The sequence below is a fragment of the Oncorhynchus gorbuscha genome, linkage group LG21 (genome assembly GCF_021184085.1).
Source record: "Oncorhynchus gorbuscha isolate QuinsamMale2020 ecotype Even-year linkage group LG21, OgorEven_v1.0, whole genome shotgun sequence".
Lineage (NCBI taxonomy): Eukaryota > Metazoa > Chordata > Actinopteri > Salmoniformes > Salmonidae > Oncorhynchus > Oncorhynchus gorbuscha.
Genome location: NC_060193.1, coordinates 40802903 through 40825138, shown reverse-complemented (window position 1 = coordinate 40825138; position 22236 = coordinate 40802903). Strand labels below are relative to the sequence as shown.

The window sequence follows — 22236 nt, the reverse complement described above, 5'->3', positions numbered from 1 at the left end:
AAAGCCTTGACCTCAATCCTATAGAATATTTGTGGGCAGAACTGAAAAAGCGTGTGCGAGCAAGGAGGCCTACAAACCTGACTCAGTTACACCAACTCTGTCAGGAGGAATGGGCCAACATTCACCCAACTTATTGTGGGAAGCTTGTGGGAGGCTACCCGAAACGTTTAACCCAAGTTAAACAATTTAAAGGCAATGGTACCAAATACTAATTGAGTGTATGTAAACTTCTGTCCCACTGGGAATGTGATGAAAGAAATAAAAGCTTAAATAAATCACTACCATTATTCTGACATTTCACATTCTTATAAAGTGGTGATCCTAAGTGACCCAAGACAGGGAATTTTTACTAGGATTAAATGTCAGGAATTGTGAAAAATTCAATTTAAATGTATGTAAACTTCCAACTTCAACTATATCATGATAAAGCATGCTAAAATTAAATTAGATTTAAGAAAATAGTAGAATAAATCAGATTTTCTTTGTTGTGCAGTACAAATACAACCTCAGAGACAAGGCTTTGGGTTGGTCTAAATGAAACATTCCAAAATAAATAGAACCTAAATATAGCTATACGTTTCTCAGTATGCGGCCTTGCTCTTTCTGAGGTAGGGATTGGATCATTTTAAAAGGTTTGTTCGTGAATGTGTTACTGAAACGGTCATGGTGTCCGTTTTTACACACACACAGACAAACTTTGACCCATCCATACTCATGTACGCAGATATGATTTATTTGCTTACCGTGTGTGTGTGTGTGTGGGGGGTTTAAGTACACATACTGTGCCTTACCAGGGTTTGCTTCACATGTCCTGGGGGTCAAACAGGCTACTCACAGTCCACGAGCCACAACCAAAAACCAGAGGGAAAATTCTAAACAAATAAACAGAGCTAGAAATATAGCCTCTAGCCACAAATAGGAGCCTCTGCTGCCCCCCCCCCCCCAATCTACTTTTTAGTACAGAGTCTCTAGGACAGCACCAGTGTTAGGATTGGGCGAGAGAGTTAGTCATGGCGGGGGTGTTTGTTGGTTCACGAGGCACAGACTGACTTCATTTACAGCAGCAGGTTGTCTCGGCCACCCCAATGTATGACTGTCCGTCTCAGAGCAAGGATGATGAGGGCTTGGATTGTCCACTGTCCTGTTCAGTCTGGGGGGGGAATGAAAGAAGAGCATGTTAAGTATCATTGCATTACATAGAGCAGTACAGACTGCAATTAGCTTAAATTCTTAGATTTCCTATGATTAGTTAGTCAAGCTACCTCAAGTTAGGGTTCTTAGTTTCCATTGCTACCACAATACCACAAAAAACTCCTATAGACCACAAAACCCACGCTGATATCCGACATTGGGAGAGAGATACATGTAAAACAGCCTCCTGTTACCATTCATTCCATCCTCAGAGAGATAACACATTTTGAGCCTGTGTCACAACACACTCCGAATTATAGGATGTAGGATGTTAATTTGATCAGTCTTTTGTTTCTGAGAATTTTCCTGCGCAGAAAACTTGCAATGTATTCAAGGTTTAAAAAGGCTTCTAAAGTTTGTAATTTACACTTTAAAATGTCACTCTGGGTCAAGGCCCTAACTAAGAAATCAACCCCTACAAAACATTTCCATGAACTATAACCCACATTTCCTGCAGGATTAATCTCCCGCTGTAGTATACTGGCTCAAATGAACATCCTACATCTGTAGCTGTCGGGGGAAAAAAAGCTAGACAACAGGAACAGCAAGTGTACTTCGCACCTCTCTCTCTCACACACACACACACACACATGACTAGAGGGAGTCCGACCGCAATTGATTTTAATCGGGCCGGGCTCAAACTTGCTGAGCTGTGTTACAAAAAACGACAGCGAGTGACTGTGTGACTGGCACCCATTGTCTCGCTCTTCTCCCTGCCGGAGCGACCACCTCATTACATCAACTGTGGTTATCGCGCTGTCCGTGTTGCTGAAGCTGCAATAATAACTACAGCCATTTGTGACTGAAAAAGTCATACTGAAATCCCTCATTTGTTAAGGAGAAATACTACTTATTCCCTCAACCCTTGTTCTCTTTACATGACACATGTATGCATCGCATGTGACCAATAGGGCCTGGCCTATAGCATATCATAATCACATCAATAAATTCAACAAACTCCGAACGCCTTAACACGTGACAGCAAAATGGATGCAGAGGACTTGACAAACTCGAAATGGGGGAATGTTTACTGGTGGCTCAGGAGATAAAGGGGAAGTCAGATGTTTGGAATAAATTTGACTAGTCATGGAAATATTGGAGATAAGGAGAAGGAAAAATAAGGAGCAAGTGCTGCGTGCATATTATGTGTGCCAAACAGGTACTATAATTTCTCTGACCGTTTGGAACACTAAATAAATTACAAGCATACCACAGAGTCTGTTGTTTTTTTGCAAAGCCTTCATTACAGCAAAGACTAAAAGTAGTTGCATTCATTAGTGAATGCAATTTCCAAAATGCACGGTTTATTTATTTAATTGTTTATGCTAATTATTCAAGAGTCACTTTGGCATTTTATTTTAAAAACTAAAAGGCTTGATTGCATTTCAAGTCATGAATGACTCGTATGCTGTGTGATGACATGAATTAATTCATGATTGATACATTACTGTAGCTTATATACGGTAAGTATTGAAATATAGGCCTAAGTAAGTTACGGTATTAAGACCTAACAGGATGCACTCTTAGGCCTACAGCTACTAATGATAATGGCATTACTTGTTATTATAATATGATCATATCAATCATAATAATAACAATAAGGAGATGAAGAAAAAGGAGGGTTATTATTATTATAGCTCAGTGGGGCGTTTTGGACAGTATCACGCCAAGCAAGCAGCAGCAGCTTTGTAGGGGCTGAGGAGGGGGGTTAGGAGTACTGCAGTAGGGGGATGAAGCACCTTCAGTTGTGGAGCTCCTCTATGTCATCTGGGTCTTCCAAGAATGGGACTGGCCACCGGTGATGGTAGTAGGGGCTTAGAGAGCAGAGCAGGAGAGCAAAGTGGCGCTGCAAACCTCATTACAGATGGAACGGTTGGGGCAGAGGCCCTTGTGCCTCACTGCAAAGGCTCTGATATGTTGCCGTTCAGTGATTGTAACCTTATAGACTGCTTATTCACATATAATACACATGCCACTATGTTGGACTTTGGCAGTTTACAATGACGAAACTGAACTTCAGCGCAGCTAACTGAGGCAAATTTGTGAATGGTTTTGGAAGATGGTGTGCGTTTACATGAGTCAGAGAGCGAGAGAGAGAGATTGAGAGTGTGTATGCACACCTTCATTCCACCTCCATAACGAGCAACCTGGACATGGTGGCGGTGTCTAATCCCCAGCCACACACAGTGTATAATCTCATCTCTAACTCTAACCATGGCTGCTGCTGAGGCTAAATGTAAGGGAGCACTGCCTGGCGGTGCCTGCCGCGTGGGTTATCTGGAGCCAGGAACATCCTGTCCTAGTTTAGTCACCGTGTCACAGCGTCTGCACTGCAACCGCCACCTGCTGGAAACTGACACAGCAGTGCGTGTGTTGGGAGGGGATGTTTGTGGGCACTACCAAACAGAGTGAGTGAGAGAAAAACATGCAAAGAGGAGGTAGCACAGAGTAAGCAACAACAAGAACTACAAGAAAAGAACACCAAAAGAGGAAAGAGAACAGGAAAAGAGTGGGAAAGAGAGAAAGACAAAACAAGCGAGGAAGGTTCGAACTGGCTCTAATATTCTCTTCTCTATAATCTCATCTACTTTTGAAATGAAAGCAGAGCCTCATTGAGCACGCTCCCTGACTTCTGATCCCGGAGTGAGAGAGAGAGAGAAAGTAAGAGAGGTGGGGAGGGGAGGGTGTGTGTTTTTCGTAGAAGAGGTTATCTGGTTTCTAAAGCACAAAAAAAACATGTAACACACACTAGGCCTGGCCCAGAGCGAAAAGAATCTGCATCTGGCGTGCGTGATGTTCCACTATTCTACTGCATTTGCGTGTTTCTAAAACCGAAAGCAGCACTGACAAATGCTGACGATGATGATCTTTGATCACATCCGATTCAACACGCACTCTGGATTAACAGTCACGGATAGGATGGATATCAGAGAGCTGTGCTAGAGTGTGAGCTACTGGCTACGGCTTCACCCCCCCCCCCCTTCACCCCGGGTTGATGGACATTAAACTGGCCCCTGGGCTGCATCTACAGTAGCAGAGGCAGCACATAATATATAATAATAATATATGCCATTTAGCAGACGCTTTTATCCAAAGTGACTTACAGTCATGTGTGCATACATTCTACGTATGGGTGGTCCCGGGGATCGAACCCACTACCCTGGCGTTACAAGCGCCATGCTCTACCAACTGAGCTACAGAAGGACTACACATGGTGTAGTCATTAGTGTATAATAGTGGGGAGTGGCATGAAAGGCACTGTCCAGTGCTCACCAGTGACTAATGCTCGTTCCTACGTCCCAAATGGCACCCTATTCTCTATATAGTGCACTAGTTTTGGCCAGGGCCCATAGCACTGTGATAAAAAGTAGTGCTTCATATAGGGTGAAATTTGGGACAGAGTCACGTGTGTTCTACATGCTCGTGGTCCATCGGTAATGGAGGTAGTGGAGGAGGGGGAAAAGGTGGGGGTTGAGGGTAAGATCCTCCCGGATGCAGAGCCATCTGCCACCACTCAAGAAGAGTTTTCCGTTTTCACCGCACGCCGCTCATAGGAGCACACACTCCGCCCTCAAAGAGGCCCAAGTGTGTGTGTCTGCACACAAAAACACTGTGTTTACCCTCGCTGCTAACAGCCATTAGGGCAAAACACCTCAAATATATATGTGAGAGCGAAAGGAGGGAGAGAGAGACACCTGATCAGATAAAAGGCTATTAGCCTCCAGAAAGAAAGAGACAGAGACGTCCCTAAACCTAGCCTCTGCCTGCCACGTCTACTAATCTCTGAACACCTTGTTCACATAGGATGAGCGCCCAGATCATGGGGATAGATGGGGTTAGCTCACGTTAGCACACTCTCAGATCATTGTCATAGGGTTTACAATAGCACACAAGAGGTAAACAGAGTTGGTGCCCTGGCCTGCTGATGAGGCAGAAAATAAACACAGTGACTGTCCCTGTGACCTCTTTATTTATGCAACTGACTGTCATCTAGATAATCACACAAAATATCTATCAACAATGTCACCACCGAGTCCCAACTCATTTGACTGATTGACAGTGACGGAGAGAGAAGAGGGAGTTTGTGAGTTCATCTGAGGGGCACCATTTGTCCAAAAACAATCCTGTGGTGGCATTCCAGGCAGACGCACATGATGTCGGGGAGGAGCTAAATACCTGGAATGGCTGGAGCTGGGTTGGTACTCAAGTCCTTCTGTTCACCTGATTTAGAATTCCTCACAATCAAATGTCGACCGCATTATCTACCAAGGGAATTTTCTTCGATTAAGTAAGTAGACAAGTAGACAAATTGATGGCTCTGAACTAACTTTATTTGACTCTATGTAAACTGGAAACCACTTCTCCTGAGGCTGCATTCATTGTAGCTGGGGATTTTAACAAGGCTAATACGAAAACAAGACTCCCTAATTTGTATCAGCATATCGATTGCGCAACCAGGGCTGGTAAAACCTTGGATCATTGCTATTCTAACTTCAACTATGCAAATAAGGCCCTCCCCTGCCCTCCTTTCGGAAAAGCTGACCACGACTCCATTTGTTGATCCCTGCCCACAGACAGAAGCTAAAACAAGAAGCTCCCGTGCTCAGGTCTGTTCAACGCTGGTCCGACCCATCTGATTCCACGCTCCAAGACTGCTTCCATCACGTGGACTGGGATATGTACCACACTGCGTCCAACAACAACATTGACGAATTACACGGATTCTGTGAGCGAGTTCATTAGAAAGTGCATGGAAGATGCATTCCCAAACAAGAAACCGTGGATTGATGGCAGCATCCGCGTGAAACTGAAAGCGGGAACCACTGCTTTTAACCAGGGTAAGGTGACCGGAAACATGACCGAATACAAACAGTGTAGCTATTCCCTCCGCGTGGCAATCAAACAAGCTAAGCGTCAGTATAGAGACAAAGTAGAGTCACAATTCAACGGTGCAGACACAAGAGGTATGTGGCAGGGTCTTACAGTCAATCACGGATTACAAAAAGAAAACCAGCCCTGTCACGGACCAGGATGTCTTGCTCCCGGGCAGACTAAATAACTTTTTTGCCCACTTTGGGAACAATACAGTGCCACTGACACGGCCCGCAACCAAAACATGCGGACTCTCCTTCACTGCAGCCGACGTGAGTAAAACATTGAAACGTGTTAATCCTCGCAAGGCTGCAGGCCCAGACGGCATCCCTAGCCACGCCCTCAGAGCATGCACAGACCAGCTGGCTGGTGTGTTTTACAGACATATTCAATCAATCCTTATCCCAGTCTGCTGTTCCCACATGCTTCAAGAGGGCCACCATTGTTCCTGTTCCCAAGAAAGCTAAGGTAACTGAGATAAACGACTACCGCCCCATAGCACTCACTTCCGTCATCATGAAGTGCTTTGAGAGACTAGTCAAGGACCATATCACCTCCATCCTACCTGACACCCTTGACCCACTCCAATTTGCTTACCGCCCAAATAGGTCCACAGACGACGCAATCGCAACTACACTGCCCTAACCCATCTGGACAAGAGGAAAACCTGTGAGAATGCTGTTCATCGACTACAGCTCAGCATTTAACACCATAGTACCCTCCAAACTCGTCATCAAGCTCGAGACCCTGGATCTCGACCCCGCCCTGTGCAACTTGGTACTGGACTTGCTGACGGGCCACCGCCAGGTGGTGAGGGTAGGTAACAACATCTCCACCCCGCTGATCCTCAACACTGGGGCCCCACAAAGGTGCATTCTGAGCCCTCTCCTGTACTCCCTGTTCACCCACGACTGTGTGGCCATGCACGCCTCCAACTCAATCATCAAGTTTGCGGATGACACTACAGTGGTAGGCTTGATTACCAACAACGCCAAGATGGCCTACAGGGAGGAGGTGAGGGCCCTCGGAGTGTGGTGTCAGGAAAATAACCTCACACTCAACGTCAAAACTAAAGAGATGATTGTAGACTTCAGGAAACAGCAGAAGGAGCACCCCCATACCCTAAGGCGCAGCAGCGCCTCTTCAACCTCAGGAGGCTGAAGAAATTCGGCTTGTCACCAAAAGCACTCACAAACTTCTACAGATGCACAATCGAGAGCATCCTGTCGGGCTGTATCACCGTCTAGTACGGCAACTGCTCCACCCACAACTGTAAGGCTCTCCAGAGGGTAGTGAGCTCTGCACAACGCATCACCGGGGGCAAACTACCTGCCCTCCAGGACACCTACACTACCCGATGTCACAGGAAGGCCATAATGATCATGAAGGACAACAACCACCCGAGCCACTGCCTGTTCACCCCGCTATCATCCAGAAGGCGAGGTCAGTACAGGTGCATCAAAGCAGGGACCGAGAGACAGAAGCTGTTTTTCAATTTCAAGGCCATCAGACTGTTAAACAGCCACCACTAACATGGAGTGGCTGCTGCCAACTCAACCGACTCAACTCCAGCCACTTTAATAATAGGAATTGATGGAAAATATATCACTAGCCACTTTAAACAATGCTACTTAATATAATGTTTACATAACCTACATTATTCATCTCATATGTATATACTGTACTCAATACCATCTACTGCATCTTGCCTATGCCGTTCTGTACCATCACTCATTCATATATCTTTATATCCATATTCGTTATCCCTTTACACTTGTGTGTATAAGGTAGTAGTTTTGGAATTGTTAAGTTAGATTACTCGTTGGTTATTACTGCATTGTCAGAATTAGAAGCACAAGCATTTCGCTACACTCGCATTAACATCTGCTAACCATGTTTATGTGACAAATAAATTAGATTTGATGGTGATCTTAGGCTTATGTGCGGCCACTTGGCTATGGAAACCCATTTAATGAAGTTCGACAAACAATTCTTGTGCTCACTTGCTTCCAGAGGCGGTTTGAAATCCGGTAGTTGTGTGTTGCAACCAAGGACAGACTGTGGTTTACGCTCTACGTGCTTCAGCACTCGGTGGTCTCGTTCTGTGAGCTTGCGTGGCCTACCACTTCGTGGCTGAACCGTTGTTACTCCTAGACATTTCAACTTCACAATAACAACACTTACAGTTGACCGGGGCAGCAATTTTACAAACTGACATGTTGGAAAGGTGGCATTCTATGACGGTACCACGTTGAAAAGTCACTGAGCTCTTCAGTAAGGCCATTCTACTGACAATGTTTGTCTATGGAGATTGCATGGCTGTGTGCTCGATTTCATACACCTGTTAGCAACAGGAGTGGCGAAAATGGCCAAATCCACTAATTTGAAGGGATGTCCACATACAAAAGCATGTACTGTTTAGTCTACCTTGAAGCACTTTGACCCCTCCAGTTCGCTATCGCGGATGGTTGTTTTGGTCCGACAGACTGTTCAGTAAACAACCGATTAGCTCAATTTGCCGCCGAGGCTGCACATCTTGTTCACAACTTTTTCCACATGGTTGTGTTACAACCTACATTTACAATGGATTCAATTGAGATTTTGGGCCACTGGACTATACCCAATAATGTTCGAATATAATTGTTTTTAGACATTTTTACAAATTAATAAAAACTGAAAAGCTGAAATGTCTTGAGTCAATAAGTATTCAACCTCTTACCTATTTGTGCATAAGAAGTCACATAATAAATTGCATGGACTGTGAAATAAGTGTTTAACACGATTTTTGAATGACTACCTCATCTCTGTACCCCACACTTTCAGATAATTGTAAGGCCCCTCAGTCGAAGAGTGAATTTCAAATCATAGATGGAAAACCTCCCTGGTCTTTGTGTTTCAAATGCCTCCAACAACCAGTCACTACAAAGATACCAGCGACCCTCCTGACTTGCAGTAGAAGAAAACCACTCAGGGATTTCACCATGGGGCAAATGGTGACTTTAAAACAGTTAGAGTTGAATATCTGTGATCGGAGAAAACTGAGGATGGATCATACTCCACAATACGAACCTAAATGACAGGGTGAAAAGAAGGATGCCTGCACAGAATACAAATATTTCAAAACATGCATCTTAAAGTAAGAATGTGGCAAAGAAATTCACTTTATGTCCTGAATACAAAGTGTTATGTTTGTGGCAAACCCAACAACATATCCCAGACTACCACTCTTTATATTTTCAAGAATGACGGTGGCTCCTAGGGTTGCACATTTTGCGGAATATTCAGAGGTGGAAACTTTCCGTGGGGATATATGGGAATTAATAATAATATATTGCAAATTAACATTAATAACTTATAAATGTATATGTTTTTTAGGCATTGGATATATTTACTATATCATATGGAGACCTAAACCTTTTACCTTACGTAGACATAATTGCCAATTATTGATCCATCGCATCTCCCAAAAACATTTTCAACATGCATCTGTAAAATGCATTGTCTCCCTCAATCCGTGCAATGGCTACTACTATAGGTTTCAGATTGCTTACCACTCTTTACCAAAATACATCATCCAGGAGGATCCTCTTGATGGGAATGTGCATATCAGCAGACTGATATGGCCATTTCTTGGAGAGGCTCCTTCACCTCCAGGAGACTGTCAAACATGACGACAACGCCACCCCGACAGGTGTTGCTGGGCAGCTTCAATGTGGTGCTCTTATTCATCTCACTTTGCTTGGTGAGGTAGATCACTGCAATAACTTGACGATCTTTCACATACCTAACCATTTCCCACGCTCTCTTGTACGCTTTCTGACTTTTGTAATTCCTTTACTTAGTCGCTCTGCAATTTCACCGGATGTTGTCGAGGCGTGTCGCTAGCGGAACACCTGCACCAGAAAGGTTAAACAAATGCAAACGTTGCTACTTTGCTGTTATTCTGGCTGCACTTTTTGATGTGACTGTAAGTTATTCGCAGTTGGCTAGCTAGCAAGCGATAAGAACATTGCCAGCCAGTATGGCAATGGAACATTTAGAACGAACATCTGGGTCGCATCCATAGATACAGAACAAAAAGACTGAATTAATGGGTCACATCTCTGGAAACCAAACCGATAGAACGAACGACCAACCCGCTTGGGTAGGACTATGTCTTGTGGAAGGAGGAAATAGTATGAATACATTTAATTTTGTTAAAGATTTTTTTTAAATGTCAATGTTGGTAACCCGTTGTATAAAAGTGATAATGCGCTCGAAGCCGGTGTTTGGAGGATATATTGGCACGGTTTGCCTAAAAACATCTGTGCCAATATATCCTCCAAACATCGGCTTCGAGGGCATTATCACTTCAATAAAATCAGAGCTAATAGGTTTGACGCAGGTAACCATGACAACAATTACATCACCTAACAACAACAGCAACCACCTCTGTCATTTGTACTATGTCCATGCAAGTCCACATGTACATGTTTTGATGGTTTTTTTGCCCCATCCCGGGGCCTCATTGGAAATAAAAAGGTCGCAAATCCCCCTAGTTCAGGCCCCTCACTGGGCCAATAGGGAACAAAAACCCAATATTGTTCAGTTGACCCATCCCTCCCAGCAGCCTTTGCAACACAGACAGGAACTCTGAGCATGACACTTGTTGTTTACTAGACTCCAGGTAATGACCAGAGCTCACTTGTTTTTCTGACCTGCGGAGCGACTAGCCAAACTCATGAAAGACATTGGCACGGATGCCACATCCAAAGGACGCGTAACATGGATCACACACAGAGAAACAGTCTCTCACACACACACACAGTTTGACACACACACACACACACACACACACATGAATTGTGTTTGACAAAAGTACAAGGAGAAGGCAACTAAACAGCCCTCACCTTTCAACAAGTCTCCTGCACCTCAATGTTTACAAGGTACAATGAGTGAATGACTGCCAAAACACTGACTCTTTGTGCCTTGCCCCTGAGACTGGAACATTGGTTTGTTTATAGCTGCCACAGGGACTATTCTGGGCCAAAATACTGACCCCAATGACACCAGGACTGTGAGATGGACCTGTGATATGCCTTGGATGATTTAGTGATGGTTGCTTGGGGCTGCAAAACATTTTATTGCCTGCCTGCCTTTCTGACTGAGGCATGGAAGGAACCGGCAGTGTATAAGGAGCTGCCAAGGGCTGACATGTCATAAAAACACTGACAAGATGATCTAGCTTGGTTAGGACGGATCCCTACTTTGAGTAAAGCATTCTCACAGCACTTTCCTAAACAGATCTCTGAAGGATTTGCATACGAGCTCTGCAGATAAGTATTTATGAATGAATAACGTGAAAAGTGTTATTATAGTAGTACAGTACCAGTCAAGAAGTTTGGACACCTACTCATTCAAGGGTTTGCCTTTATTTGTACTATTTTCTACATTGTGGAATATTAGTGAAGACATCAAAACTATAAAATAACACACGGAATGATGTAGTAACCCAAAAAAAGTGTCAAACACATAAAAATATATTTTATATATTTGAGATTCTTCAAAATAGCCACCCTTGGCCTTGATGACAGCTTTGTGCACACTTGGCATTCTCTCAACCAGTTTTGTTAAAAGTTCATTTGTGGAATTTCTTTCCTTCTTAACACGTTTGTGCCAATCAGTTGTGTTTTGACAAGGTAGGGGTGGGATACAGAAGATAGCCCTACTTGGTAAAAGACCAAGTCCATATTATGGCAAGAACAGCTCAAATAAGTAAAGAGAAATGACAGTCCATCATTACGTAAAGACATGAAGGTCAGTCAATATGGAACATTTCAAGAACTTTGAACGTTTCTTCAAGTGCAGTCGCAAAAAACATCAAGCGCTATGCTGAAACGGTCTCTCATGAGGACCGCCACAGGAAAGGACGACCCATAGTTACCTCTGCAGCAGAGGATACGTTTATTAGAGTTAACTGCACCGCAGATTGCATCCCAAAATAAATGCTTCGCAGAGTTCAAGTAACAGACACATCTCAACATCAACTATTCAAAGGAGACTGTGAATCAGGCCTTCATGGTCAAATTGCTGTAAATAAAACACTACTAAAGGTCACCAGTAAGAAGAAGAGACTTGTTTGGGTCAAGAAACACGAGCAATGGACATTAGACCGGTGAAAGTCTGTCATTTGGTCTGATGAGTTCAAATTTTAGATTTTTGGGACCAACCACAGTGTCTTTGTGAGACACAGAGTAGGTAAACGGATGATCTCCGCATGTGTGGTTCCTACCATGGAGCATGGAGGAGGTGGATTGATGGTGTAGGGGTGCTTTGCTGGTGACACGGTCTGTGATTTATTTAGAATTCAAGGCACACTTAACCAACATGGCTATCACAGCATTGTGCAGCGATACACCATCCCATCTGGTTTGCGCTTAGTGGGACTATCATTTGTTTTTCAACAGGACAATGACCCAACGTACATCCAGGCTGTGTAAGGGTTATATGACCAATAAGGAAAGTGATGGATTGCTGCATAAGATGACTTGGCCTCCACAATCACCCGACCTCAACCCAATTGAGATCGTTTGGGATGAGTTGGACTGCAGAGTGAAGGAAAAGCAGCCAACAAGTGCTCAGCATATGTGCAAATTACTTGAAGACTGTAGGCAAAGCATTCCAGGTGAAGCTGGTTGACAAAATGCCAAGAGTGTGCAAAGCTCTCAAGGCAAAGAGTGGCTACTTTGAAGAATCTGGTTACTATAGGATTCTGTGTGTTTTTTTCCCCATAGTTTTGCTGTCTTCACTATTATTCTACAATGTAGAAAATAGTTTTTTTAAATGAATGAGTAGGTGTGTCCAAACTTTTGAATGGTTCTGTATATTAATAGTCATTATAAACAGTGTAGTTTGGGATGCTGATTGGCTGAAAGCCGTTGTATATCAGACATTAAAAACTGGGTTGTTCGATCCCTGAATGATGATTGCCTGACAGCTGTGATATACCACAGGTATGACAAAACATACACTTTTACTGCTCTAATTATGTTGGTAACCAGTTTATACTAGCAATAAGGCACCTCGGGGGTTTGTGGTGTATGGCCAATATACCACCACTAAGGGCTGTATCCTGGCACTACGGCTGTGTTGTGCATAAGAACAGCCCTTCGCCGTGATATATTGGCCATGTACTACACCCACCCTGGGCCTTATTGCTTATGTATAGTAGATGTTTTTTAGCAAACAATTTAAAACAAATTAGGTTATTTGTCTTGGGTGGTATCCAGGTTTTCATACTGACCTTTTGCCATACAAGGACATCTGGTAATACCGCACTGAACACAAGGGGCACTGTTTTCAAACCCTACTATACTCTAATGCTTAGGTTAGCAATGTTAACAAGTAAATGTAAAATCCGACTGAGAATGCTAACTAAATGCTAACGAGCGCATTGCGAACATTTTGTACAGTTTCTGACCTAACAAGTATACAAGCAACTCAAGAATGCTACTCAGTTTGCTGCACATACAAAACAAATATTAGCCAACAAGGCTCTTACATTTACATTTAAGTCATTTAGCAGACGCTCTTATCCAGAGCGACTTACAAGAGGGGATTCTCTGCTGTTAAACAAACAAATGCTTGATTTTGGAAGAAGCTAACCACTCAGCCAAATAGCTAACTAGCTACTAAATTAGCAAACCAAATGCACAACTGCAGAGCATTTAGCAGATTTTAGACAGTCAACAGTTCTAAGATATCTAGATAGCAAACATTTAGTTGTGAATTCCATACTGTAACTAGATCAACTGGTGCATGCAGCACAACAGTGAGTGACTTACAAGTCTCCAGTCTCATTGTTATGTGCTTGTAAACAAGCACCACGTGACTGGGGACTACCATAAACTTCATAATAATGTTGTTTATGTAGCTTATGAAATTAAGAACACAAATGTTATCTACTAACGTATTACACAAGTTAACTGCAGGTATTTACATAAAAAAGTATCTACAAATTTTCTAATTTATGAAAAACAATTCTAAGAAATCATTTAAACAGTATTGATGGTATTGAAAAAAAACATCCTGTGGCTATTTGCAAATACCCCATATATGTTATACCGCCCAAGCCTAAAGGCGATGCCATTGCGCAATATGTTAAACATGCAATGCATTGATAATTGCTATAAACATGCTTGTCAATAGGAGATCAATGAAAGTTTAATGTAAACAAACCAAGATGCAGCCATTACAGCAATGTTGATCTATATTGACATTATTTCAACCCTTCGTTCTTCACTGTCCACGTTCATGCATACACTCCGCCTGCACACAGTGTGTAATTTCAGTGTGTAAATCTATCAACCATATTCATTCGTGTGCCTTCCCCAATATAATTAGTATGACACGGAGAATAAACTTGTTTTAGAAGATGGCTGGTGCCCAAAATCAATTTTGCTGTCATTTATATTTGGAAAAGGACATGCATAACACCAACGATGCAACATTATGTCCTGCAGTGTCACGGTGCCTACGTACCCACCCACCACTTGTTTACTTCAGTGTTTCAAAAGTCAGACATTCGTCACGCTGCGGGTCCGTTTTGAATTCATGTACCACCTACGCATCTTTGGTGGTAAACAGAACAATCTAATTTTGTGCAGTCGAAAGCAAAGGGAGCCACAGCAAATAATCTCAACGTGTCCATTTCGAAATATGTTTTTCCCCTCATGTGTTTTTCATTATCTCGTCTATCGCAATACACATGGCAGAATAGCAAGCTGAAAAGTAGTAGGAGGGGGGATATGCTTTACGAACTGAAATAACATTCATTTTTAACTCATTCATTTTTAACTCATTGCCAGTTTACCTCTCATGCAATATAAATGCCAGTTGTCCTCTTATCGTTGTTGACAGTGACAGCACCCTCCAGTATAAATGAGTGAAGCCATAAACTAAAAATGTCCACGATCACCATAGAAGCTGGACACATTTTTCACCCCAAACATACAATCAAAGTATAGTCTCTAAGCAGCCAGTCAACAAACATTTAAATAAATGTTCTCCCAGGTCTAAAAATGTGTTGATTTAAGTATCATGTTTTCTTCCCATAAAGTTTGGACAAAGTTGTTTTTTGTTGTTTGCCATAAGTATATGACCACTGCAGACCTCTAACCCTACGTTTACAAACTCTGGCCAGCCATGAAATGGGCAGCTAAAGCCAGCCAGCTACTAAACACAAACACACACAGAGAAGCATCACTCACCTTTAACAGAGGTGACCGCCTCCTTGAACCCCAAACAGACGTACGGTGCGACATGTAATCCATGGAGGGCTCCCTTGCAGCTGCTGGCCGGCTTAAAGCTGACCGTGGTCAGGTCTTCGCAACAAGGTCCCTCCAGGTCCCTGTCCTCCATCAGGTTCAGGGCAATATAGTTCAGTCCATTCTGGAAGCCCACAGAGATCTCTCTACTCATGGGGCTGCCACACTCCTCGTCGGAGCTCTCGCTGCTCCGCACCGACAGGTTCTCCACCGAGCTGTGGTGTTTGGCGTCCCCATGGGCGAACGAGGGGAACACGGGGGTGACGGTAGCCGTAGAGGAGAAGGTTTCAGAGCTGTGCCGCCTGCGGCCATGGGGGTCGGCCCGGATCACCTTGGCGGCCCTGTCAGGATCCACGGAGGTAGCAGCACCAAGGAGGAACACCCCCATGCCCCCCGGCAGGCCCTGCTCACCCAGGGATAGCCTCTTCTCTCTGGCACTGAAGATAATAAACAGAGTTAATATGTATTACAATACATGGTATATTACCAAACATCCATAGATAGATGTGATACAGAAAATATTTTATCCTTATCATGAACTCAAATCCACCTACAAACACCACATAAAGTGCCTGCTGTGCCAGGGGAATCTATTAATCTATGACTAGCCAAATAACGTTGCTGAATAACGTTATTACAACTTACATTATGGCTAGAGTACTGCGTGTACTGTACCTTGTTGAGGTCTGAGGGAGGAACTGGGGAGGCATGTTGGCCATTCCAAGTCCAAATGTCATCTCGGTGTACTCATCCTTGCCTCTCTGGGGGCACTTGGAATCCCTCTTCGATCTGAGACGGTACACTCCCTCCCCATCCGGACAAGGGCACAGGGATGACTCAGGGACCGTGTCCAACCGTCCGTCAGGGGTGTCTCCGGCCTTGGGTGAGTGTGAGACGACGTGGTGCAGGTTCATGTAGTCGGAGAAAGTGGACCTCGGCTGGCCGCCGCTGGAGCCCAGAGACAACTCCTGGCTCTCATTGGATACTGACGGCGGGGAGTACTTGGTGCCCTCACTGAAGTCTATGTTGATATACTCGCCCGGGCTCCTGGGTTCCCCGGGCAAGAGGTGCTCGTTCATGCTGGGTAGGATCCTACAGCTGTCCAGAGATAGCCGGTTGGGTCGCCCCATTCTCCCCCGGTGGGATGTCAGGCTCTCAGTCCCCCGGCTCTGTCTGATTGGCGAGGGCACCGAGGAGTTGGCCGGGGCCGGATTGGTCATCACTGAGTAGTAGTCGTCTGACTCCCTACCTAGCGACTGATGGCCTTGCGGGCTCATCAGGACGTACTGGTCACCAGTGTCCCCCGCCTCCTTGGAAGCCTGGTGGAGTTTGATGGGGCGTGGCAGGGAGTTTGTGGAGTAGATGGGTGTGATGGAAGGCCCACGACCTGGAAGCTGGTCTAGGAAGACGTCCGGGGGGGTCTGCGTGGTGGTGTAAGCGGCGTTGCGAGGGGACATGTTCATGTAGGTCGAGCGGCTGTCTGGGCTTTCAACGGAAGACTTGGAGCCGCACCACATCCTCATGTAACCACTGTCCTCCAAGGAGCCTCCGCTGCTGGGTGAGTTGGTCTGGTCGCCGGCCTCGTACTGGTGGTTTTGGGCCAAGGGGTTAATGATCTGCTTGGGAGCCGAGACACACATAGGGCTCATGGGCATGTAAGCATCTGCTTTGCTGTTGCTGCACCTGGGTGGCGCTGCCACGCCCGCCATCATAGGCATATAGCCATCATCCCTTACTTGGTTACCATTGGATTTGGGGTAGGACACCTTTGGGGAGGCAGAGATGGAGCTGCGCCCGGAGTGGTGCCCGCTGTTGGTGTGGTGGGCAGCCCGCATTAGAGTGTACTCATCCAACGAGGCAGAGGACAGCTGGGCGGGCACCCGCTGATGGCGTGGTGTGGTGAGAGAGTATGTTCTCTTCCTGTACGCCTTCTCCGATGTCAAGTCCTCCTCCTGGCACACCTGCCGCTGGTCATTGGTCCTGTCCATAATCATGTAGCCACACAGATCGTTGGCCTCCCGGGAGGGAGGAGTGCTGGAGAGGGAGTCGTGGGTGTCACTCCTGGGGAGGGGTAGGAGAATGGAGGTGTCGCCTGGGCTGGAGCTGTGCTCATTGCATAGCATGAAACTTGCGTCGCTGAGGGAGCCTGAGATAGAGGCGCTGCAGCTGAAGGGGCGGTGGGCCGCATCAGGGGTGGGGAGGGTCCCACTCATGGGGGAGAGGCAGATGGAACTGCAGACTGAGGGAGGGGAGTTGGAGACGGGCATGGAGCGGCTGTGCTGGAGGCTGGACTCCAGTATCTGGCAGGTGCGGCCAGTGGAGAGAGTATTGGACCTGCTCAGAGGGTTCCGGTTGGAGAGGGGACTGGTGGGGCTCCCGCTCATAGATATTGACATAGACACTGGCCTGACCATGCTGCCATCCCCCTCACTAGCTGTCCTTATCCGACAGGATATGAACTTGCTCATTGGGGATGTGGCCACTATGCTGTTTGTTCTCGACCTCCTCACCAACCCTGTCTGACTTGGAGGCAGATTGTTCAAGTTGCGTCTTGTGGGCACGGAAATGGGGTTGGTGCTAGCCGACTGACTCTTGCTGCGTGGTCTTGATTCTGACAGCTCTTTCATGGCTTTCATCGCCTCCAGGATGGTCTCGTGGATGTTTTGGGCAACCACCGAGTCATCCGCCTGCATCCAGAGCTCACCAGGGCCAGTGACAGCCGACCTACCAACCTCGATGAAGAAAAAGCTGTCGGAGTGGCCACATCTCCGGATATTCATGAGCTGTAAACTGACAGCTGCAACCTCCGAGTTCAGTTTCACAAAGCTGATAGTCCGACTGGATAAACACAGCCTAAACACCCCTGTCAAATGTTTTGTTTGACCCAGTCCTCTGGATTTCAAATTCACTTGCCATACCTCCTTGCAAAAGGTAGTGGCTGGCGTGATCATACTGTAATTCGCCTCCTCAAAACAGAAAAGAGAGGTGGAATTAGACGCGGGGCTGTCATAGACTTTCCCCTTTTCGACCAAATCCGACAACACTCGAAACCAGCTCTCCTGCTCCTGCTCGTTTTCGGCTGCCACTGCAAAGTATTCGTCCTTGGTGTAAAAGGCGATGAGGTGTTTGTGCTTGGAGTCCGCTCGCTTGTTTATGCAAAGACAGGAGTCCAGCAGTATCACCCTTTTAGCAGCCGACTTGTTTTTCCACTTCTTCTCGCTCTCGTAGTATTCCAGGCGGGCAGAAAAGCTCTCGCTGGGTTCTCTCAACACGAAAAAACGTCTGTGTCCATGCTTCTGTTTCTTTAGATATCCACATTTCTTAATGTTATTGGTCACATTAGACAACAAGTGTCCTCCATTCGTTTGAGGACTCGCCATTCTGATGCGCACGCTTCACTTACTTTTAGAGAAGTTGTTTTGTGCTATTTTCCAAAGCACCGAAAAATCCGTTTTACTTATTCCATTACCCAACACCGGTATTCCCGTCCACTATCTGCAACAGTTAAGCACCAAATAACACCACAGTGACTGCGCTGAGAGAGAAAACAACATGTGACGTTCTTACATCCAGTTTTGGCTTGCAGTAAAAAAGAGAAGAAAACTACAGTCATAAAAGGCGGCGCAACCTTGAAGAGGCGTGCCTGTCAATCTAGCCAATTCTTCCCAGCTCATTGGACTCATTGGTGGAACGAACGAACAGCTAGAAAACGGGACCCGACGCACAGCAGCCTTATCCCTCCCCTCTCGTTCTTTTAAGCCCGCCTCCTATATTGCCAGTTTTTTATTTCCATGGACAGTACAGCAGAGATCACTGTAGCGTAGACTAAATGTATCAAAATAGCCAATTAACGCCTCCTTCCGCTACATTGTAACGATGTAATAACTGATTAAGTGTCCACATGCAGGCATTCTACATAGCAGAAATAGGCTAGGTGTTGCCTCTTGCATTGAACTATGATTTTTGGGGGGCAGAGACGCGCATAGCCTTCAGCATCGGCGCATAATATAACATATTACATTTGTTTTAGTTTTTTTTGCTGTGGAAATGCAATAGCCTACCCTTTATATTATGGGAAACTGTGAATGTTTATTCTTAATCAAATGCACAATATGTAGCTGGGCACCATTCGTATTGTTGTGAGCCTGTAGTGCAGAGCACATTAAGCTGTAAAATTATAAACACCCTCATGTCATGGTGCGCCCCACTTGTTAAATAACCGTGCGCTGTGATATATTTTGCGCGCTTGGGTATCCCTGTCCAGCAGTGCGCTGCGTATTCGACCTCTATATGCGTTCTACTTTCTATTTATGGTTCATCAACAAGCCTGCAATTTACACCGTTTGATCTCGCAGATGGACCTGTGATAATTGTGTTTTAATGCACACATATCTAATGCATATAGATAGTTTTTTTAACAAAATCATGTAAATCGCTTGCCATAGTGTGGGAATCACGTTTGGGTTGGAGTATTTGTATATAAATCGTGATAGTGATGACATGGATTAGATGTGTGTTGTTTTGGGTTCTCTTTACTTGGTGCGTCAGAAGCTTCTATTGCGTGTAAAAACCTGAAATGCTGCCACCATCTGGCTAATTTTGAATTAGAATAACTTTATTTCTCCCGTGAAAAAAAAAATAGTCTCACCAGACACTTCCAGTCTGGGGATGTTACATATAGGCCTACTGGAGAAACTCGACAAGATTTAATACCATTTATTTTATTTTATTTTATTTCATTGACTTAATTGGCTCTTAGCCCTATTCTGTTTTCTCTCAAATACAAATCTGCATGCACAGCCAACCTCTCAGCTAACACACAGTCATGGATAAATTATGCCCCCTACTCCTATTCGGTGTGTAAGCTATGCGTCATCAACACACTTGTTATTCATTGTGCTGTAAAAACAAGTGCTTAATATAGGCTGACCTAAGCTCGTGGTCCCTGCATAGAAAAACACCTCTGTTTGTAAAGCTACTGCTTTATTGACTTGTCTTATGGCGTATTTCCATAGAGAATTTACCCCAGTGTTTTACACAAAAGGCTCAGACTTTTCTGTTTCCATCTATGCGGGCTGGCATCCGTGTCTCACTGGGCCATGGCTCTGGGGGACCTGCTCTCACTTGGGGCCACTGGTACTTTTCAGTTGTCCTTTACATAACAATGGCTAACTCTTCTCACAAAGCAACTGTTTTGATTATGCAGAGGTTGTTGATTCTGCTCCTCATAGCCCAAAAGCTGGCAGATGACGATATTGAATCGTTTCTTCTTACCGACCAAAGGGAGTACATGCAACCGGCTATACATTCGTAACCCACATGGACTGGTTCTTACATAGAACATTCTCAATTCAGGCTGCAAAGGTGTTGATTTCCTCCTTAACTAAATTCTATTGACAAGAAGGCAAGACAATAAAGGGGGAAATGTGCATTTTCCACACCCATGCTAGAGTGGCTAATGGCTAGGAATGCTAGTCTTGGATGTATAACGTTCAGCCAATCAGGTTACGGCAGTGTGTTGATTACCCCTGGCTGAGCGCAGAGCGCAACATCATGAAGGAGCATTAGCCACTCTAGCATGGTGGTAGAAAATGGTGTTTCATAAAGAAAGTACACATATTTCCCCCTTTTTTGTCTGCCTTCTCGCCATTGAATAGAGTTAAGGAGGAAATCGCCGTTTTTCAGCCTGAATGGAGAATGCATTATATACGAACCTGTCCATGGGGGATATGAGTGTATAGCCAGCTACATGCACTTCATTTGGATGGTGAGATGAAATGACTCAATATCGCCATCTGCCGGCTTTTGGGCTATGCTCTTCACAAGTCGACACTGTCAGACTTAGCTATGAAAACACAATTTCCCTAGAATATCATAAGAGTATAAACATTAGAGTAACACTGGTGTTACAGTCAAAAAGCAGCATGTGTCTTTACAAAAAGTAAGGGAGCAAATATCTGCAAACTCTTGGATCATCCTGCCAATTGTGGGCCACGATGCTAAATACTAGCTACCTTTGATTTATCTTGTCCTGCTCTCTGAACTTGATGCGTCACTACAGATCCGGGTTTGATCCCAGGTCGTGTCGCAGCCGGCCTAAACCGGGAGACCTATGAGGCCTTGTCCCATCGTGCTCTAGCGACTCCTGTGGCGGGCCAGTGCATGCACGTAGCTAGTTGTACGGTGTTTCTTCTGACACATTGGTGCAGCTGGCTTACGTCGTGTTTCGGGGGACGCTTGGCTCTCGACCTTTGTCTCTCCAGAGTCCGTACGGGAGTTGCAGCAATGGGACAAGACTGTAATTACCAATTGGGGAGAAAAAGGGGTAAAAAAAAGTAAATGCTGAGTCACAGCAAGCTGTAAATACATACATGCTTACAGCGAATGCACGTCGCTCACTGTATAGTACAGTGTTCCAGAAGAAACAGAATGTACGCACTCTCTCTCAATGCTCTCTTACCCTGTTTGCTCTCTTGAATGGTCATGTTTTTCTCAGATGCTGTTTTTTATGTCAATCCTTCAACCCCCTCCCTATCTAGCCTATAATCATGTTTTCTCTCCATATATGTGTCAACATATTTATGTTTTATGATTCAAATATATTTCTGTCCATAGCTGTGGGAAATAGGGGTCCTTGAAAAATCGTAATGATAAAAATATATACATACAACCCCCCCCACACACACACACACACTTTTCCACAAAAGTAGTGCTCTGGTCTGTTACTAGTCATGTATTACTGGCCCGGTTGGCACCCCTCCCTAAACATCTTCCCACGGCTGTGTTTCTGTCGGTCTGTTTTTATCGCTCGTTCAAATCCCTCACCCTCTATATTCACGCGTTCTCGCCATGTATGTGATAACTTTTA

At 44.9% G+C, this 22236-nt stretch overlaps 1 protein-coding gene across 1 annotated transcript; it reads right to left on the bottom strand.

Annotated features, from left to right (window-relative positions):
* Nucleotides 1-299: 299 nt before the first annotated feature.
* LOC124008660 (insulin receptor substrate 2-like) lies at nt 300-18979 on the bottom strand. The gene is made up of 3 exons (XM_046320139.1): nt 16044-18979; nt 15312-15805; nt 300-1150 (listed from the first exon to the last, which is right to left on the bottom strand). Exons 1-3 carry the CDS (start codon nt 18746-18748, stop codon nt 1146-1148), a joined length of 3204 nt encoding a protein of 1067 aa, XP_046176095.1. The 5' UTR covers nt 18749-18979; the 3' UTR covers nt 300-1145.
* Between the last annotated feature and the right edge of the window lie 3257 nt (nt 18980-22236).